The following is a 27,299-nucleotide window of genomic DNA, read 5'->3' as shown; positions in this document are numbered from 1 at the left end:
ATTTGTGTACTGCTTATTTAAAAGTGTTGAGCATGGTTTAAATTTATTGGCATCAAGTGTCATTCATTCTGACTCTTTTCTTTTAATTGATTAGCGATTTTTTTCTTGTTTAGTTCATTAATCTGAATATTTTCTGATAAGTCGATTAATCCTTTTGTTAACTTACCAATAAATTATAACAGCAACTTCTGCCATTAAACTTATGCGTTATTCAGATTTGCAAATTTTCAGGTGCAAATATGGGACTGATAACTTTATTCTAGTGCTGTGTGAACGCAGCCTATATTCTGCTATTAGTAATAGGGCTCAAAAATAAGGACTGACAGATGTCCCGGGGGCAGCATGAAAGACGTTGGGGACAGTTGATGGAAAGTTTATCATTTGCATGTTTTTAAGCCTTGCCAATTTAAATATTCAAGTGATTTTAAAGCATTCAAGTGCAAGAAGTCATGAAAAACAACTACATTCAGTACTCGTGAACAGCGCACACACAGAGAGCGCATCTCAGTCAACGCACAAGCCTCGTACTGAGTTTCTTTACTGTATGCATCTTCTTGTGCTTAAAATGACAAATACATACAAAAGTGTCAAAATACCCGTCTTGGCGAGTATCTTCGAAAACAGTTGTCTCTTAAAGTTACTGCTGCTGTCACTGTCCTTAATTTTAATGTTAATTTGCAGCTTTAACAAGGATTAATCTATATTTATTTTTACAGTGAAGAATATGCAATGTTATTTTACATTTGATTAATTTTTGTACCTGAACACATACAAACCTAAAAACCTAAAGAATTGTTTAATTTTTTATCTTTGTTATGTTTATTTGTGCTATTGCTTGTAATTTGTTAAATTTTTCTTTAACCCTCTAAGCGCCAAAGTCACAAAATTGCGTCAAGACGTCATAATAAAACAGACTGTAGTTCCTAATATGGTGTAATATCTCATTTGTATTCCCTACCACTAGATGGCAGACATCTAGTACTTCGATTCTAGACCAACATAACGTCATGTTCCTATTCAAAGTGTTCGAGGAAATAGCAGCGCAAGTGAGCTCTCGTGTCATTGATGTGGAAGCAGTTCAGTTCATAGTGCGCGACTGAATGGTGAGATTTGTGAGAGAGAATCGCCAAATGGCTAATAAAAAGTTGTACCATGAGTATGTGTTGCAAATGTTATTCGCCAATTCTTACTCTGAAGGGGAATATTTGCCTTTTGGAAATGAAAATTGGTCGTCTAATAGTCACGCTTCTCCCAGTACATATTTGCAGTGCAGTGGAACTTCCGTGCAAGGCGAGAGTGTTCAAGAAGCACAAACAAGTGATCATTTCGACCCTTTGCCCTTTGGGGATGTGGGTGGCAGGGGTGAACGTGGTCGTAGTGTTCATAGGAGAGCTGTTGTTGATCGCGCACGCTCTAAGGGCCACCAGCAGACAGTACAGGTGCAGTCAGTGAGTAGGTGCGCTCTGTGCTGTGCCATGCAATGAGAGGTTGGTACCAGTACCATACTCTCAAGAACTATAAACTGTGTCACCTAGATATCTCATTGGACAGATAGCTGGTCAACTGATCAAAAAATAGGCACATGCATTTTACTATGGCACAGTAATATAGTAATAATGTACTACTTTTTCCGTTTTTTTTTTTTTCCCCGAATCATTTGGAATGAGAATAAAAAGACAAAAAACAAACAAACAAAAAACTTGCAAATAAGTTCAAACATCCATTCAATATCTATTATTTCCTGAATATGACTGATGAACTGATCAAAAGGTTAACTACTGTTCACATGTGTTTTACTACTATTTAGTGTAGTAATATAGCAATAATTTAGTACTTTCTCCTGTTTTATTGTTGGCCTCCTCTTTTCTGATCATTTGGAATGAGGATAAAAAGACACAAAAAACAAACAAACATGCAAATAAGTTCAAACATCAATTCAATATCTAATATTTTCTGAATATTATGAAATTTGAGATGGCCGCCCCTGATGACGTCATAATATGCAAACTAGATTAGTATGTTTACACCCCACATAAACTTTCGGTCATGCCCAACATTTTTCTAATTCACAGTAGATCTCTATCTTTAAGCCCTTTCAAAGCCACAAGCTTTTGAAATCTTGATGTCAAAATACAGCATTTTTTCCAAAAACCCAGGCGCCTAAAGGGTTAATAATGTTTGAACTTTTTATTTGTTAGTCTATTGGTTAGAATTGGGAATTGTAAAATTTAACTAGTATCTAAAATGTAGCTTATTTATTAGAATACAAGATAACATGGTTCAAAAACAATGATGAAAAGCAACTGTTCTTTGTGGCAAGGTCAGTGAAAACATTGGCAGGGCGAGTACAAATCTGAAACACTGGCCCAACTGGACCAATAGAAAAAATCTTGTTGCCATGAATAGTGTTGAGTATGATTTACTTCAATGGAAAATTTGTAACTGTAATTGTAATATTTTTCTGTTCTTTTTGGGAGCTACTGGAACAGTGATAAAGAAAAAAACACATCATACCTGAGTCTGTGAAACAGGACGTTAAAGGATAGAGATGCTGAAGACTGACGCAAAGAGGAGAAAATACTGTACAGGCAGAGCAAGCTCACTGTTCATGATTTTCGAAATGAATAAAATATAAATATTAAATTGTTGATGAGGGTTTATATTAATGTGTCACTTTTCTGACTGTCTTCAGAAAAGTTTATTTTCTTTTTTAAATCTCGCCTCAGTATAATGCATATTAAAGGTGCACTGAGCGAATTTTGCCAAATGATGTTGATATTTAAAAGCACCAAACAAACACGCCCATACCCCCAACAGGACCTCGCCCCTTATTTTGTTAACTCTGCCCCACACGTACATACAACCCTGTCTGCGACAATAGTGGAATCTGCTATGCCTGCCAGCTGCAGTATATTCAAGCACAAGCCAACACAGAAAAGTTGTGTGAAACAAAGCAAAATCAATGTAACTCATCGATCAGGAGGAAACAATGCAACCTCGGTGTCTGATTCCCTTCCGCTCCTTGAGTTCTCTCCACTGCTGGAAAGCTGCTCCAATATTTACACGGTCCAACCTCTTGCCTGATCGTAACCCTTCTTTTAAATGTTTTTTTAATGTTCCTTTTTTTTATCTGCCATCTCTTGCTGTATATAGTGTTTTGGGACTCTGACACTGTGGTCAAAAGCGCTTTTCAAATATTGCTTAGTGCACCTTTTAAGTAGTGTTTCATTGCTACACTGCTTTATTTAAAGCGGTAACCAAGGAAACGCATAAGCGCCACCTGCTGTCATAGACTGAATCTGCCTCTCATTTAGCCCATCTACTGTTGTTGTTTATATGCAGATGTTTTATGTAGCATAATTTCACAGATAAAGTCACAGAGAGCAAGTAAACAATAAATAAATTTGCTTTAAATTTAAAAAAATAAAAACAAAAACAATAATAATAATAATAATTGACAGCCAATTTACTTGTAGACAAAAAAGGCAGAATCAAAATACAAAACAAAAAAAAAAAACAACAACAACAACGACAACAACAAAGGTTGAAATCTTAACAGGCCATGAAAAATCATGATCCGTGCATCACTACTTAAAATACTAAATAAAAGGCCTCAAATTGGAAGTACAATCTGGGCTGTCTCTTTCTATCCGTTCTTCAATAGGTAGATCTTGACTTTCATAAAGGCTGAGGTCAGCGATCTTGGGCTTAAAATGGTTGGTGGCCACTGTCTTAGAATGTGATTCATTCATTCATTGATGCTTCAAAAGCATCTGTCCCATTATTATTATTGTATAAAATAGAGTAGCATGGACATTATGCTAAATATCTCCTTCTGTACTCCACGGAAGCCTTTCTTTTCTCATTAGCTTACACTTTGTGCCAATTTGAATCTAGTCATAAAGATCTCAGATTTCATGTGGCTCTTAAGAGAAACGTTTGGGCAGGACCACTTTAAGAGGAGATGGAAACGCCATGCAAATGTGGCTTTTTTTTGTGCCAACCATCTTCCTCCTACTATAAGAGGCTCTTTGTGTGTGTGTGTATGTGTGAGTGTGTGGCACCTGCGAGCGGGAGATGGGTCTGTGGGCAGCTCACAGTGAGCTGAAGGCGGAGAGGAAGCCGCCATTATGTGCCCATCTGGATGCCAAAGGAACTGTCTTAAGCTAATGACTATTAAGGGTGATAACAGTGCTCTCATTCATCATCCAAGGAGCTTCATGAGCAGCATCAGTGTGCGCTAGAGACAAAAGAATGCTCGCGTTAACTACAGACCGTAGTGCTTGTATTGAGTCCAGAAGAAAGGCAGGAAAGTTGATCATTTTATTGTGCAGCACTGCAATGCATGACAAAGCCAGATGAAAAATGCAGCCATGCCCTGATTTCACTGCATATGGAATAACAGCAAAAACATGTTCTATACAGGCTCAATGCATTAAGTTGTTAGCATCACATTATTTGTCTGTCCACACTGAACGCTGAAATGCTGTGTGATTCAGATTCAAAGATATTTTCAATATAGAGCTGTGATTTGTGTGACTAAGGGTATGTGACCCACAGTAAAGAACAACAGAAACAAAAAAAAAGTTGCCAACACAATGTCTTGGCTTGCACTTTGGTTAAAGGTGTGCTGGCATAGACATTAAAATTTCTGGAGGTTGCCAAGCTCCTGTAGTATTCTCAACTGCTGGACACACATCAGGTAGGGCTGCACGTTTATGACAAAAATCATAATTGTCGATTATTCCCTTGAAATTGTAATTGCGATTATTAATTATGATTATCACAATTTACATTAAATGATGTGTATACCATTGTTTGATGTATTTTATATGAAAATAAACAAGCTGAAAACACTCTAACTGAAAAACTTTTAGTGCTTTTCTATAGTATTAAGCCTCAAATGTCAACTATTCATTGGATTGGTTTCTTCTTTAAATTATAAAAAAGTAAAAATATGAAAGGTATTATAATGTTATACTAAAACTAAAATTAAAACAATGGAAAAAAAAAACCTTAAGATAACATGTAGAAAGAAAAAACACATCTTAAGCCCACAGAATAACATAAGTGGACTTTAATATAATTAATTGCCGCTTTAAACGATTACTTAATTGTGGCATCCATAATTGTAATCGTGATTAGAAATTCGATTAATTGTGCAGTATCAGGCAGCAGATTACATTGAGCTTTACTGCCTACATTAATAGTGGTCATATTGCTGCACATTTGCATAAAGCTACTCAACTGTGCCAATTGTTTTTGTGTCCATTTTGCTTTGAATCGCTACCACAGGTCACTTTGTATCTTTTAAATGCTCATTGTGAATATGCCTGGGTTAGACTGCTATCTACATTCTCAATCTGCTATTAGCGCATTCATATATTTTGTGCTAAAACAAAAATGAGATGATGTGCTGTGCAATGTTATTTCAGTATCCCTGATGTACTATTATAGTTTTTGTTAATATTATTTTCCCTGTTTAGTGTTTTTAAAATCAAATCTTTGCATAGCTATGACAGAAAACACTGGCATCTATGCATTGGAAAAAAAAATGGGTAATCTTAAAAAATAAAGCATATACATAAACCCAAATAGAAAATAAAAGCTATCGCATGTGTCCTATTCTGTGTCCTATCCTGAAACATTGGTGTCTCATATTTTAGACCAGTCAATCAAAAACAGGCATAACATCTAATTAATATTATTCAACATATCTTGGCTTTTTACAGAAAATGTTCAGATGTAACCCCCCTATGTAATCATGAACATTTTCATAGGTCACTGTAATTGAATTACACATTTTTTTCTCAGTAACAGTAATGGATTAGTTTATTTTGTAATTAAATTAGGCAACACTGTTACATGTAACTGTTTACTCCCCAACACTGCTCACGTGTCAAAACAAACAGCACGTGGTGTCAGTGATTCAGCCTCTAGAGTCCACTCTTATACTGTATAATGACAACAGACTCTTCTCAGCCGCTCCAGCAACTGACGCAACCCGGTGTTGTATCTTAAGATGTTATGTTATGTTAAAATGCTGCCACTAGGTATCACTAATAACCTGGAGGTGAAAGAAGGGAGAAATAAAGGAGAAAGAAGTGTTGAGGTTGCTGCACGTTTGTCACTGCTGTGTTTTCTTTATTAGTAATAATGTAAAATACAACACCCGGAAAATTTTTTTTTTTTTTTTTTGCCACCGAATATTTGGTAAACCTCAAGTTCACTGAAATATAAGTAAAATTGAAGTTTACTTAATTTACATGAATCATTTTGTTGCAACTCTTACGGCGCTTTTCCACTGCATGTTACAGCACAGTACGGCATGGCTCACTTTTGGGGGGTTTTCCACTGTGTACAGTACCTGGTACTTTTTTCAGTACCACCTCAGCTGAGGTTCCAAGCGAGCCGTACCGTTAACAAAATGTGACGTGCAAACCGTGCTGATTACTGATTTGCCAGAGAGAATTGCCACTACCTGCGTCACTGAACTTGCAACACGAGACACTAGACCCGCCAGATTAAATCAGCACAGCCAGCGAGGATCAAACGCAACAGTTTCGAACGAGCGTATCTTTTTTTAAACAATAAAATAATGTCTGCTTCATGGTCTGTTCAGGAAGTACAGACATTCCTCTCGTTGACAGCCGAGAAGCGGATCCAGCGAGAGCTTGATGGGATGACATGGAATGAAATTTTTTTTCAGGAGGTCGGGGCAGTAGAGGCGGCGCAACTATAATGACATATCTATAGTCCCGCCCACTCTAAAGCGGTACTAAACTGCAGTGTAAACGCAAACTGAGCCGAGAAGTACCATGCAGTGGAAAAGCGTCATTAGGGTGCTTTCACACTTGGCTCCCCCCTCCCCCTGCCCCAGCTGGACTGTGTTCACATTATATTATTTGGGTCCAAACCGCGGTTTGTTTGCATCATCAAGCAAGCAGCTGTTTACCCCACTGCATAGTAACAACGGCACAGGAGAAGGCGGCAAAACGCGTAGCATTCAGTTTTATATTTATTGTTTTTGAACTGCTGGTTTTGTTTCCAAAGCTTCAGTGCATAACGGCACCTTATGTCTGTTTTATGAATGTACTGCAAATGCTCTAAAGAACACTGAAGTGAACAGAAATGATACATACAGCTCTTCTGTTTGCAGCACGTCAGTCAAGTTTGTCAGGAAAGTGAGTGAAACATAAACAAACAAACACACATTTTTATCAAAAAATTAATAGCGGTGCGATTACATTCACATCAGCAACGAACGTACCAGAGTTCTCTTGAACCGTACCCCAGACCACCCCTTTTAAGTGGACTTGGGTACGGTTCCCGGGTGCGCACTGAGTTCGGAAGACCACGTTCACATTATCCAAACGTACCAAACTCTGACGTCAATTGAACCCGGGTGTGCACCAAAATTATTGTTTATTATTCTGAACTCTATTGGGGTTAGACAACACGTCTCAGGACCTATTCATTGTCGAAATCATACTCTAGATTTAATACTGTCACATGGAATTGATGTTGATGGTGTTGAAATTATGCAGCCAAGCGATGATATATCAGATCATAATTTAGTTTTGTGCAAACTTCATATAGCTAAAACTGTAAATTCTACTTCTTGTTACAAGTATGGTAGAACCATCACTTCTACCACAAAAGACTGCTTTGTAAGTAATCTTCCTGATGTATCCCAATTCCTTAGCATATCCAAAACCTCAGAACAACTTGATGATGTAACAGAAACTATGGACTCTCTCTTTTCTAGCATTTTAAATACAGTTGCTCCTTTACGCTTAAGGAAGGTAAAGGAAAACAGTCTGACACCGTGGTGTAATGAGCACACTCGCACCCTAAAGAGAGCAGCCCGGAAAATGGAGCGCAGCTGGAGGAAAACAAAACTAGAGGTATTTCGTATTGCTTGGAGAGAAAGTAACCTATCTTACAGAAAAACATAAAAAACTGCTAAATCTGATTACTTTTCGTCTCTTTTAGAAGAAAACAAACATAACCCCAGGTATTTATTCAATACAGTGGCTAAATTAACTAAAAAATAAAGCATCAACAAGTGTTGACATTTCTCAACATCACAGCAGTAATGACTTTATGAACTACTTTACTTCTAAAGTCGATACTATTAGAGATAAAATTGTAACCATGCAGCCATCAGCCACAGTATCACATCAGACAGTGCACTATAGATCCCCTGAGGAACAGTTCCACTCATTTTCTACTATAGGAGAGGAAGAATTGTATAAACTTGTTAAATCATCTAAAACCAACAACATATTGTTAGACCCTATTCCATCTAAGCTCCTAAAAGAGGTGCTTCCAGGAGTCATAGATCCTCTTCTGACTATTATTAATTCCTCACTGTTATTAGGGTATGTCCCCAAAACCTACAAACTGGCTGTTATTAAGCCTCTCATCAAAAAAAACACAACTTGACCCCAAAGAACTAGTTAATTATAGACCGATCTCGAATCTCCCTTTTCTTTCCAAGATACTAGAAAAGGTAGTATCCTCACAATTATATTCCTTCTTAGAGAAAAATGGCATCTGTGAGGATTTCCAGTCAGGATTTAGACCGTATCACAGTACTGAGACTGCTCTCCTTAGAGTTACAAATGACCTGCTCTTATCATCTGATCATGGTTGTATCTCTCTATTAGTGCTATTGGATCTTAGTGCTGCGTTCGACACTATTGACCACACTATTCTTTTGCATAGGCTAGAACACTTTGTTGGCATTAATGGAAGTGCATTAGCATGGTTTAAATCGTACTTATATGACCCCCATCAATTCGTAGCAGTGAATGAAGAGGTATCATATCGTTCACAAGTGCAGTATGGAGTACCACAAGGCTCAGTACTAGGGCCGTTACTCTTCACGCTTTACATGTTACCCTTGGGAGATACCATCAGGAAACACGGTGTTAGCTTTCCGTGTTATGCTGATGATACTCAGCTCTATATTTCTTCGCGGCCCGGCGAAACATACCAAATTGGAAAACTAACGGAATGCATAGTCGATATAAAAAACTGGATGACGAGTAATTTCTTACTGCTTAATTCTGAAAAAACAGAGGTGTTAATTATAGGGCCTAAAAGCTCTGCATGTAATGACCTAGAACACTGTCTAAGCCTTGATGACTGCTCTGTCAATTCTTCATCATCAGTTAGGAACCTAGGTGTGCTATTTGATAGCAACCTTTCCTTAGAAAGCCACATTTCTAGCATTTATAAAACTGCATTTTTCCATCTCAAAAATATATCTAAATTACGGGCCTTTGCTCTCAATGACAAATGCAGAAATGTTAATCCATGCGTTTATGACCTCAAGGTTAGACTATTGTAATGCTCTATTGGGTGGTTGTTCTGCACGCTTAGTAAACAAACTCCAGTTAGTCCAAAATGCAGCAGCTAGAGTTCTTACTAGAACCAGGAAGTATGATCATATTAGCCCGGTCCTGTCAACACTGCACTGGCTCCCTATCAAACATCGTATAGATTTTAAAATCTTGCTTATTACTTATAAAGCCCTGAATGGTTTAGCACCTCAGTATTTGAACGAGCTCTTGTTACATTTTAGTCCTCCACGTCCGCTTCGTTCTCAAAACTCTGGCAATTTGATAATACCGTATTTTTCGGACTATAAGTCGCACCTGAGTATAAGTCGCATCAGTCCAAAAATACGTCATGACGAGGAAAAAAAACATATATAAGTCGCACTGGACTATAAGTCGCATTTATTTAGAACCAAGAAACAAGAGAAAACATTACCGTCTACAGCCACGAGAGGGCGCTCTATGCTGCTCAGTGCTCCTGTAGTCTACCACTGAAAACAACTGAAAACTGTTAACTGAAATATTAACTTTATTTAAAATCCAAGACCAAGAACAGATATTGGTAATCTGGAAAGGCAAGTTATTCAGCTAATGGTACACAATAGTACACAGAACAACAGGCTGAATATGTATGTTAACATAACACATTAACAGTTAGCTACATAATAGCATAAAAACATACCTGGAAGGCTGAATAGGCTAAAATTAACATAACAAGCCAGCGAGTCCAACAGTTACCGGTAACACTAAACAAGTTCACAAAGCTCCCGCGATCTTATTCCACTTCACTGAATCCGTTGAATTCTTCATCCTCTGTGTCGCTTCTGAACAACTCCGCCAACTCCGAAGGAAGATGAAGCGCCGTCTCTTCTTCTTCTGCGGGGCTGTCGTCAGACTCCGCATCAGTTCCAGTTATTCCGGCCTTTCTGAATCCCGACAGGATGGTTTCGGTTGTCACTGAAGCCCATGCTGTGTCGATCCATCCAAGGACTTGCTGATAAGTTCCATGGCGCATTCTCCCGGTTGCCGTGAAGCTGTGCTCTCCGTCCACCATCCACTCCTCCCACAGGCGACGCAAGACTGCCTTAAAGCTCCGGTTCACCGAGATGTCGAGTGGCTGGAGTATTTTGGTTAAACCTCCAGGGATGATGACAGGTATGGAGTTGCACGCTTTTATTTTATCTTTGAATTGTGGCGTTATGTGCGCTCGCATACTGTCCATCACAAGCAGGGCTTTGCGTGTTTTAAAGAAGCCATCAGGACGCTTAATGTAGCACTTTGTAAGCCAAAGGTTAATCATTTCTTGATTCATCCACCCTTTCTCATTCACGGCCACGACAACTGTGGGGGGAGATTCGTCTTTGGGCATGGTTTTCCGTTTGAAAATGACCATCGGTGGCAATTTCGATCCATCTCCACAACATGCCAGCACCACTGTGAAGTGCGAGATTTCTCATGACCAGTTGTCACTATATTCACACTTTTCTGCCCTTTCTCTCCGACACTTCGGCTCTTTGATGTGGTTGACCTGAATCTTACCTCCAACAATCTTATAATATGGTCCGGTGACACGTTGTATTCAGTAACCTGCTTTTTAACGAACTCACGGAAACTGTCGACCTTAGCTTGGAAGTCTGCTGGCAGTTTTCTGACACAATGTTGTCCGTGCTCTGATAGAGAGGCGGTTGCGTTGCATGAAGCGGTAACACCAGAAAGGCCCGCCAGCAAAATCATTTATATTCATCTCCTTGGCTACTACCATGGCGTGGAGACGCAACTGCACTGTTGACAAGCCTCTCCCGGCAGCGCGTTGTTCAAGCACCAATCTGTGGACTCGTTCCTCCAGCTCTGGCCATCTTGCTTTCAGCCCGCGGTTAGCTTTTTTTGTTTTCTTCATTTGAGTTAGAGTAACCCTCTGTTTTACGCCAGTCCCTCACAAGTTTCTCACTCACTCCCAAACTTTCTTCTGCTGCTCGTTACCGTTTTCGGCTGCATATTTTACATCTGCAGTTTGCTAATCTGCAGAATAGGATTTTCTTTTTGGGGGGCATTTTATTTGCATTCATTTCTCAGTTGTCTTTAAGTTAAGATTTCAGTTAACAGTTTTCAGTTTTAACAGGAGCACTGAGCAGCATAGAGCGCCCTCTCACGGCTGGAGACGGGAATGTTTTCTATTGGTTAATTTCTCTTGGTTTCATTTCTCTCGGTTCATTTCTATCAGTTCATGTCAATAAATTGATAGGCAGATCCTTCTCCACTTTACCTACAAAACCAAAGAAAACTATGAAAAAAAGTGCGACTTATAGTCCGGAAAATACGGTACCTAGAATATCAAAGTCAACTGCGGGCGGCAGATCCTTCTCCTGTTTAGCGCCCAAACTGTGGAATAACCTACCTAACATTGTTCGGGAGGCAGACACACTCTTGTTTAAATCTAGATTAAAGACCCATCTCTTTAACCTGGCTTACACATAACATACTAATACACTTCTAATATCCAAATCCGTTAAAGGATTTTTAGGCTGCATTAATTAGGTAAACCGGAACCGGGAACACTTCCCATAACACCTGATGTACTTGCTACATCGTTAGAAGAATGGCATCTACGCCCATATTAGTCTGTTTCTCTCTTATTCCGAGGTCACCGTAGCCACCAGATCCAGTCTGTATCCAAGTCAGAGGGTCACTGCAGTCACCCGGATCCAGTCTGTATCCAGCCCAGATGGTGGATCAGCACCTAGAAAGGACCTCTACAGCCCTGAAAGACAGAGGAGACCAGGACAACTAGAACCCCAGAGACAGATCCCTGTAAAGACCTTGTCTCAGACGACCACTGGGACAAGACCACAGGAAACAGATGATTCTTCTGAACAATCTGACTTTGCTGCAGCCTGGAATTGAACTGCTGGTTTCGTCTGACCAGAGGAGAACTGGCCCCCCAACTGAGCCTGGTTTCTCCCAAGGTTTTTTTTCTCCATTCTGTCACAGATGGAGTTTTGGTTCCTTGCCGCTGTCGCCTCTGGCTTGCTTAGTTGGGGACACTTCATTTACAGTGATATCGTTGACTTGCTTGCAAATTATTGCACAGATACTATTTAAACTGAACTTCGCTGCATGATGACATCACTGAATTCAATGATGAACTGCCTTTAACTGTCATTTTGCATTATTGACACACTGCTTTCCTAATTGATGTTCAGTTGCTTTGATGCAATCTTTTTTGTTTAAAGTGCTATATAAATAAAGATGACTTGACTTGACTTGGCTTGACCAAAAGTGCTAGTGTGAAAGCCCCCTTACTGTGTGGTGGATTGTTATTTCCCAGCATGATTTGCATAGGGCTGGATTGGGAGAATAAATGTTGAAATCAAGTTGTATTTTATGTGTTTTTGAGTAAAGGGAAAGACCTGTTAGTTCAATGTTCAGTAATACTTAACTTTTGTCAGATTAAGTATTTGTTTTTTGGTTGTAGGTGGCTACAAGTATGTTGCTTTACCTAATGAGCAATAGCTGTGCTAATGGCGGTGCAGTGGTCAGTATCTTCCAACTTACTCTGTGCAAGCTAAAATACATTGACTTAGTTCAACTAAAAATGTTAAATGTTCTATGGTAGCTGAATATATATATATATATATATATATATATATATATATATATATATATATATATAAATAAATGTCAAATGGTTTTAGATTTTATTAACGATAATAACCCTGCCGCTGTGTCATCAAACATGATCTTCAGCTTACACATTAACAAGACACAAACATGTGTGCGTGCTTTGGAAAGTGCATTCACTATTCACACACAGGAGAATGCAGCCATAATCCACAACTTTGGTAGATGTCTCGATGGTGCCAGACACAAAGAGAGGCACAGAGGAGGAGGAGGAGGAGGAGCAGAAGGAGGAGAACAATACCAGCCCCTACACCCCCTGCCTGACAGCAGCCTGAGCGATCATCTCTCCTCTGCCGACCCATAAAAAAGGGGGTCAGACACCCACCACATAGAGGTGTTTGCCACAATTCCTTCCAGTGCGGTCACAACACAAAACAGCAGCCAGGACAGGACAAGCTATGACACAGGACGAGGGAGGAATGAGGGTGTGCGGGTGGAGACGGGCCTGTGTAAGATGGAGGTTGTGAAGGTTTCATGCTGCATTAACAGTGTGGTGCTGCCACAGCATGAGTCTACTAATGGTTTCTCTCCTGCTGTTGCTGTACGTACAGTAGGCGCTCCGCCACACAGCCACAGTACGCTGATGCCAACGTGAAAAGCTAATGAGATGTTCGATGAGTACAAAGTTCACTATTCTCATTTGCTGTCAAGAAAAAAGCACATGTTCATAAGTCAGCCATGATTAAATATTTCATAGCTCTTTTTTTGTAGCCAACATTTTTGTTTTTATCTAAATAGGTCATATCATATATAGGTCATATTTATTTTTATCTAAATAGGTCATATTATATATGTGTGTATGTGTGTGTGTGTATACATTATATGCGTGTGCGTTTGTGTGTGTGTGTGCGCACATTTGTATTTTATTTTTCATATTAGGTTTATGTTTGTTTTATATACCAACAAAATTAACTATATATATACAAAGCCCAAGTTAAATATAAATACCAAACCCAAAATCAAAATCAGAATTCCCCAAACACAAAAATAAATTATAGACATTTCAGTATAGACAGAATTTCGCCACGTTGAAACTAGGAGTTAACTTTCTAATGGACTTTTTTAACCCTTATCCAATGTCAAATGTGAGTATCTGAATAAAAAAGTCGTAAAACACGTTCGTCCCCGAAATATTTTGAGGATTGTAATGAAAATCTGAGGATGCCAATAACTGATCCCATCATTATAAAACTCTACACAAACACACATAGAGCCATTCTATCTGGTGAATAAAGTGTCATAAATGAGTGTCCCGTCATTATAAAACTCTCCTTTCACTCAGCGTCTGTGAAGTGGAGCAGGACAACATCCCACCAGTCCTTGTTTAAGACAATCATCCATAGACGACTGGTTTTGGGTGCAGGAAGGGGCATTTTTACTGTTTTATAAAGCAAGCAGTACTGCACAACAGTTCATGTGCTGGTCGTTGCCTAATTAGAACCTAGAGTAGATAAATACCAAGTGTGCTTTTTAAAACAGTATGCCACAACAGTGGGAAACTCTGCATATTCATGCAGTGTGCGCATGTCAAAAGATTAAATCCGATTAGAAGTTTGTGACATAAACACACATCAACCCGATCACTTTATTCAGTGTTCATGTAAACACTACGTTCGGATTCGTCAAACAGAACAAATTCATTCCGATGGAAGCAAAAAGTGTTCATATAAATGTACCTAGTGTTTCTGCTGTTTGTCAGCGCTAGGTCTGCACGATATATCGTTTCAGCATCAAAAACACATCAGCGATAGTCACATTGCAGGATGTGCATTGTTTAGTATAGACCTACTGATCGTAATTCCGTATGGACCAGGTATCAGGGTTAGATTAATTGCAAAGTTTAACCATCATACAATGAAGGTTCATAATTTGCATGTGTTTTGGTCCTGTCAGTTTAAACTTTCAAGCGATTTTAAATCATTCGAGCATGAGAAGGCGCAAAATAGAGCTCAATTATGAACACACACGCAGTTTTCTTTGCTCACCACACAGACACCATGTCTACACCGGACGCGACAGCTGTCGTGTCGCAACAGCTAAAGTCTGTCTACACTAGATGCGACAACGTGACCGTTGCAAATAATTTGAACTTTGTGTCAATACTGGGGCTCGGTGATATATATAAAAAAATTATATCTAAATTTTGTCAAAATCTTTACAATATTCGTTATATATCTCGATATGTTTGCATTTGGTTTTAAATAATAAAAAAACATGATGTTCTTCTGCCCCCATAAAAAAAACAACAACAAAAACAATTTAGATTAAACAGCTATTGTTACAAAATAAATACTAAATGTTTACTGCAAATTTAAGCAGTAAAATAATAATAATAATCTAGACCAAGTGATCACTTACTGCTTTTTATTAAATGAACACATGTAGGCCTATATGTAACTGAAGTAGTGCAAAACAAGTCAAGTGCATTGTCAACTTTTTTAGTGCATGCAATTTACAATTTACACTGTGCAACTGGAGAAAATAATTAGACTGGCATAAGTATTTTTTACAGGCATTTAGCTAAGAACACAAGTCTGTTAACTGTCTCTGGTTTAAGAGAAGCTCTGTGGTATGAAACTATATTCCCACTGGCACTTAAAACCCTCTCAGGTGGGGAGCTAGTTGCTGAAGCACATAGGTATTTCTTTTATATTAGGGCTGGCTCGATACCACTTTTTCAGAACCAATACCGATCCGATATCAATACAGTTTTTGTAATCAGTGTAGAATTTCTATACATCAATGTGTAGTTCAATCACAATCCACTAAATATAGACAGCTTCATTATAAAGAAAAATAACAAACAAAAAATTATATAATCATATTCTATGACAAAAATACTATTACTAATTATTATTTAGTGGGTAATTAACAAGGTTAATGGATATTCTGTAATACTATTACTAATTATTATTTAGTGGGTAACAAATAAAAGTGAAAAAGACTAAATCCGGTAGGCCTACACAATGCCATCTGAATTAGTGGGTAACAAATAAAAGTGAAAAAGTGTGGGACTAAATCCGGTAGGCCTACACAATGCTCTTTGTATTGTTGTAAAATACATTAATGAAAAACAAGTAATATATTTAAATATAAATATACACTATAGTAGTTAGCATCTGAAGTAGGGATGTCAATTTTCAATCATTTCTATGATCGATCATCGTTTAAATTAACGATCAATTAATCAATTAATGGTAAACCTTAATGCTACAAAATGCGTCTATTGCAGCGGCACGCACAAAGGATGTGCAAAAGCCACTCAAAAAAAAAAAAAAAATTTCTCACTTGAATTAAAGGGGTTTTTAGTCTGAATAAAATGCTAGTTGCAGGATTATAAAATGGATAGATGTGATTAAGATCATTTGATAAAATGAAGAGAGCACGCCGTATGTTTGAGATCATTTTACTTTGTTGACTGTTTTCTTTCCCGGCAGGGAGACCGCTGAACGCGCCTCTTTATATTGTTTTGTGGTGCTCGTTGTTGTATTTTAAAACACAATTGTGTTTTAAAATACAACAATGTTTTCAACTGACATTATGGCATATAAAATAAAATCATCCCAAACATAGGCCTAACTGTGGCGTGTGTGGCTGTGCTGTGCAGTCAGAGAACCACTTCCATCCCCAAGTAGGGCTCGCACACTGCTCACATCAAACATTTTTATCGGAGTATTATGACCAGTACTTAATTTGATCCTGTTTGGTTCTACTACCGGAAAATGTAAGATTTTTAATTTTTGCATTCCAGTAGGCCTATTTGTTTTTAAAAATCCGGCATTTACAGTGCATTAGATCGTGAGCATGCGTGTGTGCATACGAGGAAGAGTGAGCGCGTTTGGATGTATTTGGAGGTTATTGCTCACATCTCACTCTGCACAAATCCAAATGTTTCCATATTTGCAATGTATTTAATTGTTAAACTATTATTTATAATGTAAACTAGGCTTGTACTTTACACGCATTCGCAAATAGCTGGAAAAGATCATCCTCTTCACATGAGAAAAACGTCCTTGGCATAACAGCATAGTGGACCGGTATACTACGGTCTATTTAAACTGACCAGTGTAACCTGTTATACGTTTGGTTGACTTATTTAGATAATGAACTGCGATGTAAGTTTGAATTGCTATGAATTTAAATAAAAATATCAAAAAAACAAAAACAAAAAAAAAAAAACATAAAAAAAAAAAAAAAAAATAAAAACTTTTTGGAGTAAGAAACACCAAAAAAAATAACTTACATTCATGCGCACACACAATAAAAACAGATGATTTGTGCTCTTGTAAAAGAGCCACACTTCTGTTTTAAATTCGTTATCTTAATTAAGTCAGATTTTATTATTATATATATATTCTTATATATATAATTCTTTTTTTTATTTAAACAAATTGTTATTTTTATGTTAGGCCTATTTACTTATATAGGCTATGCATTTTCTGTAAAGCATCCCATTTTGTCCCAGGGCTTGAGAACCTATGCCCTAGTTAGTCCATGCAGAAAAACTTGTGAACGCTATACTCGGTGTCACCGTTTAGTGACATCATTAAATGCTCTGGGAAAACGTATTGTCTGTGTTGGTCACAGCACCTTTTAATTGCTGTTTTGAATCCAGCATTTATTTAATTACAAATTATAAGGTCTGATTATGACAAGTGTGGTATAAAAGCTTTGGTTATTAGAGGAATAATTGGTTAGCTGGAAAATGTTACATCGCACCATGCTTTCGGATGTGTTCCAGCCCATAGCCTGCATTTACGCGACTTTGCTCTGGTTTGCCGGTTGGTCACGAATTTCCACAAATTCAATAATATTTAGGCATGGTTTCTTTTCACTAAATCCCCACCATCTAACCCCCTAATTTCACAGGTTTATTTTATTGTCTTTCACTTTTAATCACTGTTTTCGCATCTCTTACTGTGGTAAACATGCGGGAAGCAAAATGAAAGATTTCATTAATTAAGAATTCGTTTGATTTATTAATTTGTTCCCTTATTTCAGTTAAATCATGGGTTATTTAAGGAACAAATAAATGAAACATGGACAGTTGCCACAAAATAATAAGTCGTAGGAACGAATGAACTATTAAGTTGATAGCCTTTTTGTCCTGTGTCCCGCAGCCCTGCAAAGCACACAATATGAAACAATTATCTGGGGAAATGACTTAGTTACTACATTTCTATTGCTTTCCATGTTGAATAAATTTGGGTTGTTTCTATTTTAATGTACTTTTAAAGTTTAAATCTTTAAAAAAAGCTTAATTTGTACATTATGAATGAATGTTGATGCGTTTATATACCGTCACCGTCACTCACAGCCGCTCACACGAGCTGCACGTAGCCCAAAATCAAGCAGGTCTGAAGTGGATGATAAAAACCTTTTCATCAGAATTGTCCTAAACCCAAAACAATATCCGTTCTTGTCTTAGGACAACATTGATTAACTTTTTGATCTACTTCAAATTTTGACTACTGTATAAATTATAAGATATTTCTTTTAAATATATAGCAGAGTAATGAGGCAGCAACATATGATAGACAAGACGAACAAGAAAGTCTATTAATAATCTTTCATTGCGCAAAAGTGTTATAATACTAAAGGCTCCAAATACGGAGTGGCACAAAGCGCTTATGCGCATCCCGTGCACAGAATGACACACTTGAAGCAAACACTGAGTCACAGAGCGCAGCGCTCCGCATAGAGAAGTTCAAAGCACAAAGAGAAGAGATATTGATGCGTATTAAATATGTGCGTTAGTTTACTGAGCCTTTTCTTTTCACAGTTTTAAATTTCAGTTCCTGTGCTCGTTAAGAACAATTCATAGTGCTCTCTACTCCGGTCTTGTGATCTAACCAGATATCTGGTAGAAATTTACACCATTTAGAAACAGCACGAAACTCCAGCAAGATAAATCCCTTTTATGCGAGAAACTATTTACAGATCAAGTATAACATTAGGCACATTTCATCATCTTGGAGAGAGTTTTATCGTCTTGGCTGTCGTAACCGAATGCGACTACGGCGATGTGGAAAGACACAGAGGAGACAAATTGCTAAATAAACTTGTTATTTTTGTTTCTCCGTGTACAAAGTATTGTCGTCGCTTCATAACATTACGGTTGAACCACTGATGGCAGATGGACTATTCTGATTATGCTTTTCATACTTTTCTGGACCTTGACAGTGTAATTTACATGGCATTCAATGGGACAGTCACAAGCCTCCCGGTTTTCATCCAAAATATCTTAAAAGATGAACGAAGCTTTTACGGGTTTGGAACGACATGGGGGTAAGTGATTAATGACAAAATTTTCATTTAGGGGTGGAGTATCCCTTTAAAGCACTGTCTTTCCTCAGTCAACTGGTGTTTCAATTTCATGCCATTCTCATTGTGGTGGTGATATTAAGATAACTCAGATTCACTGATTCATTTGATCAAAAGTAATTCCATTTTATAAGATCAATTAGTAAGACAATTTTGCAAAGTAATTTCCAAACTTTGCCAGGCAGACGAAAACATTCTGTGATCAAACAGGCCACAATCAACTTGTTAACACGCTCCACAGCGCCACCCAGTGCATTTAGCTGTAACTGAATTTTAGGGTGTGCTAAGGATTTATCATGGATTCCCTGCAGTTTGTGGCCAGAAAAGCAACACATAATCATAATAATCATTACAGATTGAATATTCGAATATTCTACTATTTGTGCACACCCCTACAATGTTTCATCTGACAGTATTTCTTGACCTACTAGCCTATGGATCAGTTGGGCAATATTAATGCATGAATAACAGCCAATATTAAAAACAAAAGCTTCTAAACAACATAAACATCAGTTTTTCCACTCGTAATATAATTAATAAACTCAAATGAATTCTGATTAAACATATAAAAGCCATTTCCCCAGTGTGACCTTTCAAGTCAACTTCTGTTTATGCAACACAAACTCTCTTCTCACACCAAGACAAGATTTTTCCAAAAAAAAAAAAAAAAAAAAACTTTCACCGCCCTTAGCAAATGAAACCAGAGAATGCCCTGCCTGCCTATTTGTATTGCAAACTAGTGTCTACTTTTCAGCCAGGCAGGAAAAGACACAGGGGGGACGGCACCTCCAGGAAAAAGCAGGAGAGAGAGTGGAAAAAACCTGTTCTGGGAGAGCAGGACAAAAAAAAAACACCTTCAACTCAAAACCACCTCATAGCTGCAGGTGAATCAGACATAAACAGATCCGCAGATACCTACAGTTCAGCTGTTTAACAACTCAACAGCAACAAACTACATGAAACACTAATGACTACAAGTAGAAAAGACTTACTTCAAAAATAAAGAGGATGGAGTCCAGCTCCTCCCGTTGAGCTTTGTTCCGCCTGAAAGAAAAGAAACCGAAATAGTTATTGTGTCATTTTACATTCACCCTTTATTATTGTTTATTGACTCAGGCTTGTGCTTTTTCTCTGATTAGCTGTATAAGAATGAAGATCTTGTGACTTCAAAAGGTATATATAAACTTTTTAAGGCACCATTTTGGCAGTACTTTGAGGACTAACTGCTTAGCCTGAAACTATTCAAGTGAAGCTATGGCTCTGAAATTGTGCACTGAAGTCTGGAATACATAAAATCACCAAAATCTCGTTGTTGCTCATTGTTAGTTCATGTTAGCTTACACATTAACTAATGTTAATGTACAGAGCTTATTGTAAAGTTTTATTTGGGCAATTATAAAAAATAACTTTAGCTGCCCGCATTTTAGCATGTTGTTACGGGAAGAGCACATTCACGATAGGAGTTACACATTCAGACTAGCAAGGTCAAATTCACATTCCTCTGAAATGTTTAAAAAAATAATAATTATATATATATATAAATATATATATTATATCTATATATAATTATATATATATATATCTTGAGGTGTTACATTTTTCTTCATATTTTTTTTTCTTCACAAGCATGTGCATAGGGATTGGAAAGTTGCCAACCACTGCCAGCATTTTTAATCATTTTCACAAAATTTCCATGGCCCCCAGAATATTTGTTGTATGAATATATCTGAACATGCGCAATGTGTCAATAAATAAATAAATAAATAAATTTTTTATTCTAACTTCATGCAGTTCTTTTTATACCCTTAAAACACTTGTAAGTTTAATTTAACAACAATAAAATTAAAAAACACTCCCAAAGCTTACACAGTCTTAAACCACTTCCTGGATCGACACTTCATTTGGTAGCGTTACAGTTTTGATTTATGTGCTGATTAATGTTTGATGGTGTTATTTTGCATATGCATCTGCTTACATATGTTATCGCTTATTTCTGCTTCTTCTTCACCATGTTTTAATCCAGAAGTTTAATACTCTTTCAAGAAGATGTGTGATAGCGCCTCCTACCGTTATAAACAGTGAAAACATGGAAAGCCGGTAATTCTGTCAATGGCGGGGCAAGGGTTAAGTGCATGAGGTGGAGTGCCAAGCTGTTCATAAACATAACATTATATGAGAAGACTGGTTGTAACAGAATTCTTTGTACTTTAGTTGCCCCCAAAGTGTTTTTTTTTAGCGTGTTGCTAGGAAGAGTACATCCACAACAAGACAGTTACACATTTAAGACTCAAACTATGTAAATCACAGTTGTGTTCAAAAAAAATAACAGTACAACATCAGTACAACCTAATGAACCACTGTTATTAGCAGTAGTAATATTTCTGCATTGCAAAAATTTACTTGTGGATGTAGTGGTGTAATAGAAAAACAACAGCCCAAACCGGTATGACATGCATGCTGCTTGCTCTGAGTAACTGACTAGTGCATTTGAAAGGGTGTGTTTCAAAATAATACCAAGTGTGGAGTTAATTATATAATTCATTTATTTCTGTGAAAAAAAAAAACAGGTGTCATGAATTGTCCTTTTATTAAAGAGAAGGGGAGAAATGTTTCGCACATTGATATAAAACATATTTCCTTCTGAATTGCAAAGTAAAAAATGGGCCAAACAATGGGGAAAAACATAATTTGATAAAAAGTTGATCAGAGAAGGTAAAACTTATAAACGAAGTGCAGCAAATTATAGGATGTTCAGCTAAAATGATCGGCAAATGCTTTGCTTAAATGGCAACAAAAAACAAAATCACACAAATTGAAAACAAGCAACTACTGTTAAAACGGATCAAAGAAAGGTCAGAATGGCAAAGATCAAGCCAATCATTAGCTCCAGAAAGTACTGTAGGTACTGTTACAATAAGACGTTGTTTGTTCGAAGCTAAGCTGTCAGCAAGAAGCCCTTGTAAAGCACCATATGCAGAATGGCATGTGCAGAATCAGTTCAAATTTGCCAAGGAACTTATCGATTGGCCCAAAGAGAAATGACATAACATTCTGTGGACTGAAAGAGAGTGAAACTGTTCTTTTCAAGATCTAGTGGGTCATCGACAGTATGTCAGATTGACCCCCGGGTAGGCTGAATCAAGCCTCAGTACACTGTGAAGACTGTTGAAGCATGATGGTGCAAAAATCCTGGTATGGGATGTTTTTCATAAATCTACAGTGTTGGGGCTACTTATAGTATTCCAGGTATTATGGATCAGTTTGAATACATCAAAACATTTAAAGAGATTATGTTGCCCTATGCCAAAGAGGAAAAGATCCCCTCAAATGGCTGGCTGTTTCACAACACACAAGTACATGAAGCAACATCTTGGTTTGAGGACACAAAGGATTGAGGTAATTGAGTGGCCAGCTCAATCCCTGAACTCAAGTAAGCACAATTGAAAAATTGTGGGGTGACATTAAAAATGCAGTTTCTGAAGCAAAAAAAAAAAACAAAACAAAAAAAAACAGGCTTGATAACATCTCCTAATACTTGATATGTGTACACTATATTTGAAAGATGGAAATAAAAGCTATTAAAATATTTGCACTTTATTCACTTTCATTAAGGCACTGCTATTTATTTGAACACAACTGTACCTCAAGTTTACTTTTGCACTGGTGTCATTGAGTAAAGGACAGATAAAAGTTGTAATATTACTTTTATGTTGTGTCAATATCTGATTTATTTCATATAGGATCAATTTTTGGACTATTATCCTGCTAACCAAAGCACTTCAGTTTACCGGTTTTCACAAAACATAAAATGTTTTACTCAAAATCATTTCATTACATGCATAACCCATACATCATACAAAAATAATATATATATATACAAAAACAATACAGGTCAAAAGTTTGGAAACATTGCTATTTTTAATGTTTTTGAAAGAAGTTTCTTTAGAAAGACAAAATTAAATAGTTTCTTACTGCTCATCACAGCCTTCATTTATTTGATCAAAAACACAAAAAAAAACAAAATGTAATATTGGATGTTATATTATTACAATTACAATAATTGATTTTCAATTGATTATACTTTAAATTATCATTATATTTCTGTGATGCAAAGCTGAATTTTTAGGATCATTATCACATGATCCTTTAGAAATCATTCTAATATGATAATTCATTATCACAGTTGGAAACAGTTCTGCCTGTTGAATATTTTTTCAGAACAATGTGATACTTTTTTAAAAAAAAGCGATTTGATGAATAAAAAAATAAAAAAAAGACCAGATGTTTTTAAATAGAAATATTTGTGTACACAACATATACACTACTGGTCAGTAATTTGGGGTCAGTACTTTTTTTTTCTTTTTTTTTTAATAAAATCAATACTTTCATTCAGCAAGGATGTGTTAAATTTGATAAAAGTGATAGTAAAGAAGATTTATATTATTAGAAAATTTTTTTTTTTTTTTTTTTGAATAAATAGCAGTTCTGTTTTAACCTTTTAAATCATGCAAATATATTAGGCCAGCAAACTGTTTCCAACACATCTAATAAATCAGCAGAATATTAGAATAATATTCTAACTTAGAAGGATCCATGTGATAGACTGATGGATGTCAGGCATGATTCAGCTGAATTACTTGGAGTAATGATGCTGAATTCTCAGCTTGCATCACAGGAGTAAATATTTTTTAAAGTATATTCAAAAAGAAAACTATTATTTAAGTTGTAATAATATTTCAACATGATTAACTGTTTTTTGCTGTAGTTTTGATAAATAAATGCAGGCTTGATGAGCAGAAGAGACTTCTTTCAAAAACATACACAATAGTAATGTTTCCAAACTGTTGACCTGTTTGGTATATGTGTGTGTGTATATACTATATCTATGCTGCGCTGAATATATATATATATATATATATATATATATAATATAAACATGAGTTCATGACAATAATTAATATAAAAGGCTCACAGGACTCCTTTGTTTCATGAAATCAAACTTCAACCCCAATTCCAGAAAGTTTGGATTGTTTTGTAAATGCAAGATCATCAAGAATCTGTTGATTTATTCGATTTCTCTGTAACCTTTATTTAACTGACAGAAGTACAAAGAAATGAACGATATACAATGGTTTCACTGACCAAGCTAAATGTATTTTGTAAATATATTATATATATAATATAATATATATATATATAGATCATATATATATACATATATATATATATAATATGATAATATATATAATATATATAAATTAACAAAAATAAAAGAAGATTTTGACGCATGCAGACACACTCCAAAAAAGTTGGCAGGGCAGAGGCAACATAAAAGTGAAAAGACTCTATAGCATATTCATGTTAAACCTTTTGAAACGGTTTACAGTAAGCTGTTGAATTGGTAATAGGTGAGGTAATCATGTTTGGGTATAAAGTCGTATCTCAGTCTTTGCAAAGAAAGCTGGATCATGTACTCATTATTTACGAGCGAAATTTAATTGTATAAAATTAGTCCTGTACAAATATCAAAAATCACATTTCTCAATGCAAAATTGCAAAGAATTTTGGTTCTTTGTCCATCTACCATACTTATTATTGTGAAAAGATTCAGGGAAGTCCAGTTAGAAATCTCAGTCTGTGTAGGGCAAGGCAGGAAACCTCAGTTGATGTGTGTGACCTTGAGCCCTCAGAATGCAACTGCATGACTAACCGTAATGACTGCCGCTGGTAAATATAGCCATATAGACACACGCCACTAAACGCTGCCGCTTAACACAGTCTGCCTAGAGCATTAAGAAATGCAAATTCAATTTTATTTACACAAGAGAAATCTATACATCAATTCTGGCAGAGATGCCTGCGAGTTCTCTGGGGTTGAACCTCATCTCAGATTGTTCCCAAAAAGACTATCGAGAAAATGTGTGCTGTGCACAGATGAGTCCACATTTCAGTTTTGTTTTGGAGAAAACAAACCTCAAATTTTTTCATGCGGCAAATGACAAAAGGGAGCATCCAGACTTCATCAGCTATCAAGTGCAAAAGCAAATGGTTGTCTCATGGTAGGAGGGTGTAATCAGTGCAAAGCAGCATGGTAACTGAATCATTTTGGTGAAGGTAGCATGATGGGAGGCACATGGTGACTGTACAAGAGATATATACTCGGTTAAAGATAACATCTTTCTTGGAAAGTCCATGGTTCATTAGATCAGGACAATGCCAGATCTCAATCTGAATGTGCTCAAGTAGCGTAGTTTTGTGTGAATGTGCCTGACTCGCTATCTACACGTATGCCCATCATAGAAAGAAGACTCAGACATATGACGCGTATTGATAAAGAGCAGCTTAGCCTTGTATCAAGTGAATTGAGGAAAATTTTGCTTGCAAAACTTTTAAAAATTTGCATCCCTAAATTCCCCACTTGAGTAAACGTCAGATCAAACTGCAAAAGCAAAATTTTTCATATTACAAAATAAAATGAAGTGGGCCAGTGAAAATCCAAACTTTATTGGAAGTGGGGTTGGATCGGTCACATTGGTATAGTCTTTGTGCAAGCCCACAACTGAATCTCCTTCTATGAACACATATGGCATAGGCTTGTCAGTGATCTACGGGCCTGTATATTAACTTCCGCTCCATTTGCAGGCAGGTGCTGCCCGCATTTAGAGCGTTAATCACTGGAACCAGATATACTGACTGATCTTCGTTATGCGCAGTGATCATATCGAGTACGATATATCGCCCAGCCCTCTAAGAGTATAATTCAATGTAAAATATGGCTTTTCACCCTACATTTTATCTTATAAAACTTTTATCATTTTCAATTCAGACTGCAAAATCAAGTAAGATTTGCAGTCTGAATTGATGAAATGCTGCTGTGGGTGACAAATTCTGCAGCTGGAGTGGCAAGTTAAATGTTCTATCACTTTCTATATAAAATATATAAGTAGATACTTAAATTATCATGTGGCTATGAAGGAATTTTTGGTTCCATTGACAAAATTGCCTTGTGAAACAGCCTAACATCCTTAATGTCTGCAGTGGCAAGTTGATTGTTCCATGTGTAATGCTTTAGTTAGGGATGTCTTCTGATCCGATAACAGGCATCACAGGGTTTTTCTTCAGAAATGAGAATCCTATCTTATGATCTGCAGTGCACTGATGCATGCCAGCACTGACAAATTCTGTGTTCCAGCATTTTAATTCCTTGTCTTTATGTTCCTCCAGGTAAAAACTCCGCAGCTGAAACATTAAAATAAGTCAATGATGTGCGGAGAAAATGACTGACGGTCTGAGGTTTGAAACCCAATACTTCTACTGCAGAATTGTGCTTTAGCAGGAAGGCACTAACCTGCCTGAACACAGTGCAACGAAAGTGCCTCGTTGGTCAGTGATTTACTCAAAGAAACAAAAAAGCCTCATTAACTTCACATGAGGGGTGCATGCTGGCAACAGCGAGAGGCAGGGCTGTCACATCAAGCTGAGGAATTGTAGGCTTGAATCTTTTTTTTTTTTTTGCATTATTCAAAAGCCTTTTTCCAAAACCTTCGTCAGCTGCCTTTCTATCTAAGCAAACTACATTCTAATGTACCATACAAAAACTAAATCAATCACAAACAATGACTGAATTATCAACAAAAAAACACAATAAAATGAATAAAAAAAATAATAATATAAGATATGTGTGCTACAAAAAAAAATGTTTTTTTATTTTTTTATTTATTATGTTTTTTTACTAATAAATCAACTGAAAAAAAAGCACAGACAACAATATCTATTTTTTTAGTCAAGATCTTCAAATGTGAACTGGAATGAAATGCTGTTATCTACAGTGGGGGTATAGAAAAGAATCACATTTTGTTGCTTTGCAACCTAAATTGAAGATGGACACAGTTTTTGTTTTATCCAAATGTATTTATTAAGTGCAACTTAAGACATCAAGTGAAAGATATA

The 27,299-nt window shown here is 36.7% G+C and overlaps 1 protein-coding gene across 1 annotated transcript in view; it reads right to left on the bottom strand.

The window, feature by feature from the left end:
* Positions 1–27,299, bottom strand: part of LOC109108381 (ral GTPase-activating protein subunit alpha-2-like) — a 230,076-nt gene that overhangs the window by 133,671 nt on the left and 69,106 nt on the right. The window contains 1 exon segment of the mRNA XM_042774578.1: positions 20,342–20,393. Within this exon segment, the coding sequence (XP_042630512.1) occupies positions 20,342–20,393 (52 nt within the window).

This window comes from Cyprinus carpio, chromosome A17 (genome assembly GCF_018340385.1).
Source record: "Cyprinus carpio isolate SPL01 chromosome A17, ASM1834038v1, whole genome shotgun sequence".
In the NCBI taxonomy this organism is placed as follows: Eukaryota; Metazoa; Chordata; class Actinopteri; order Cypriniformes; family Cyprinidae; genus Cyprinus; species Cyprinus carpio.
This window is presented reverse-complemented; position numbering and strand designations above follow the sequence as displayed.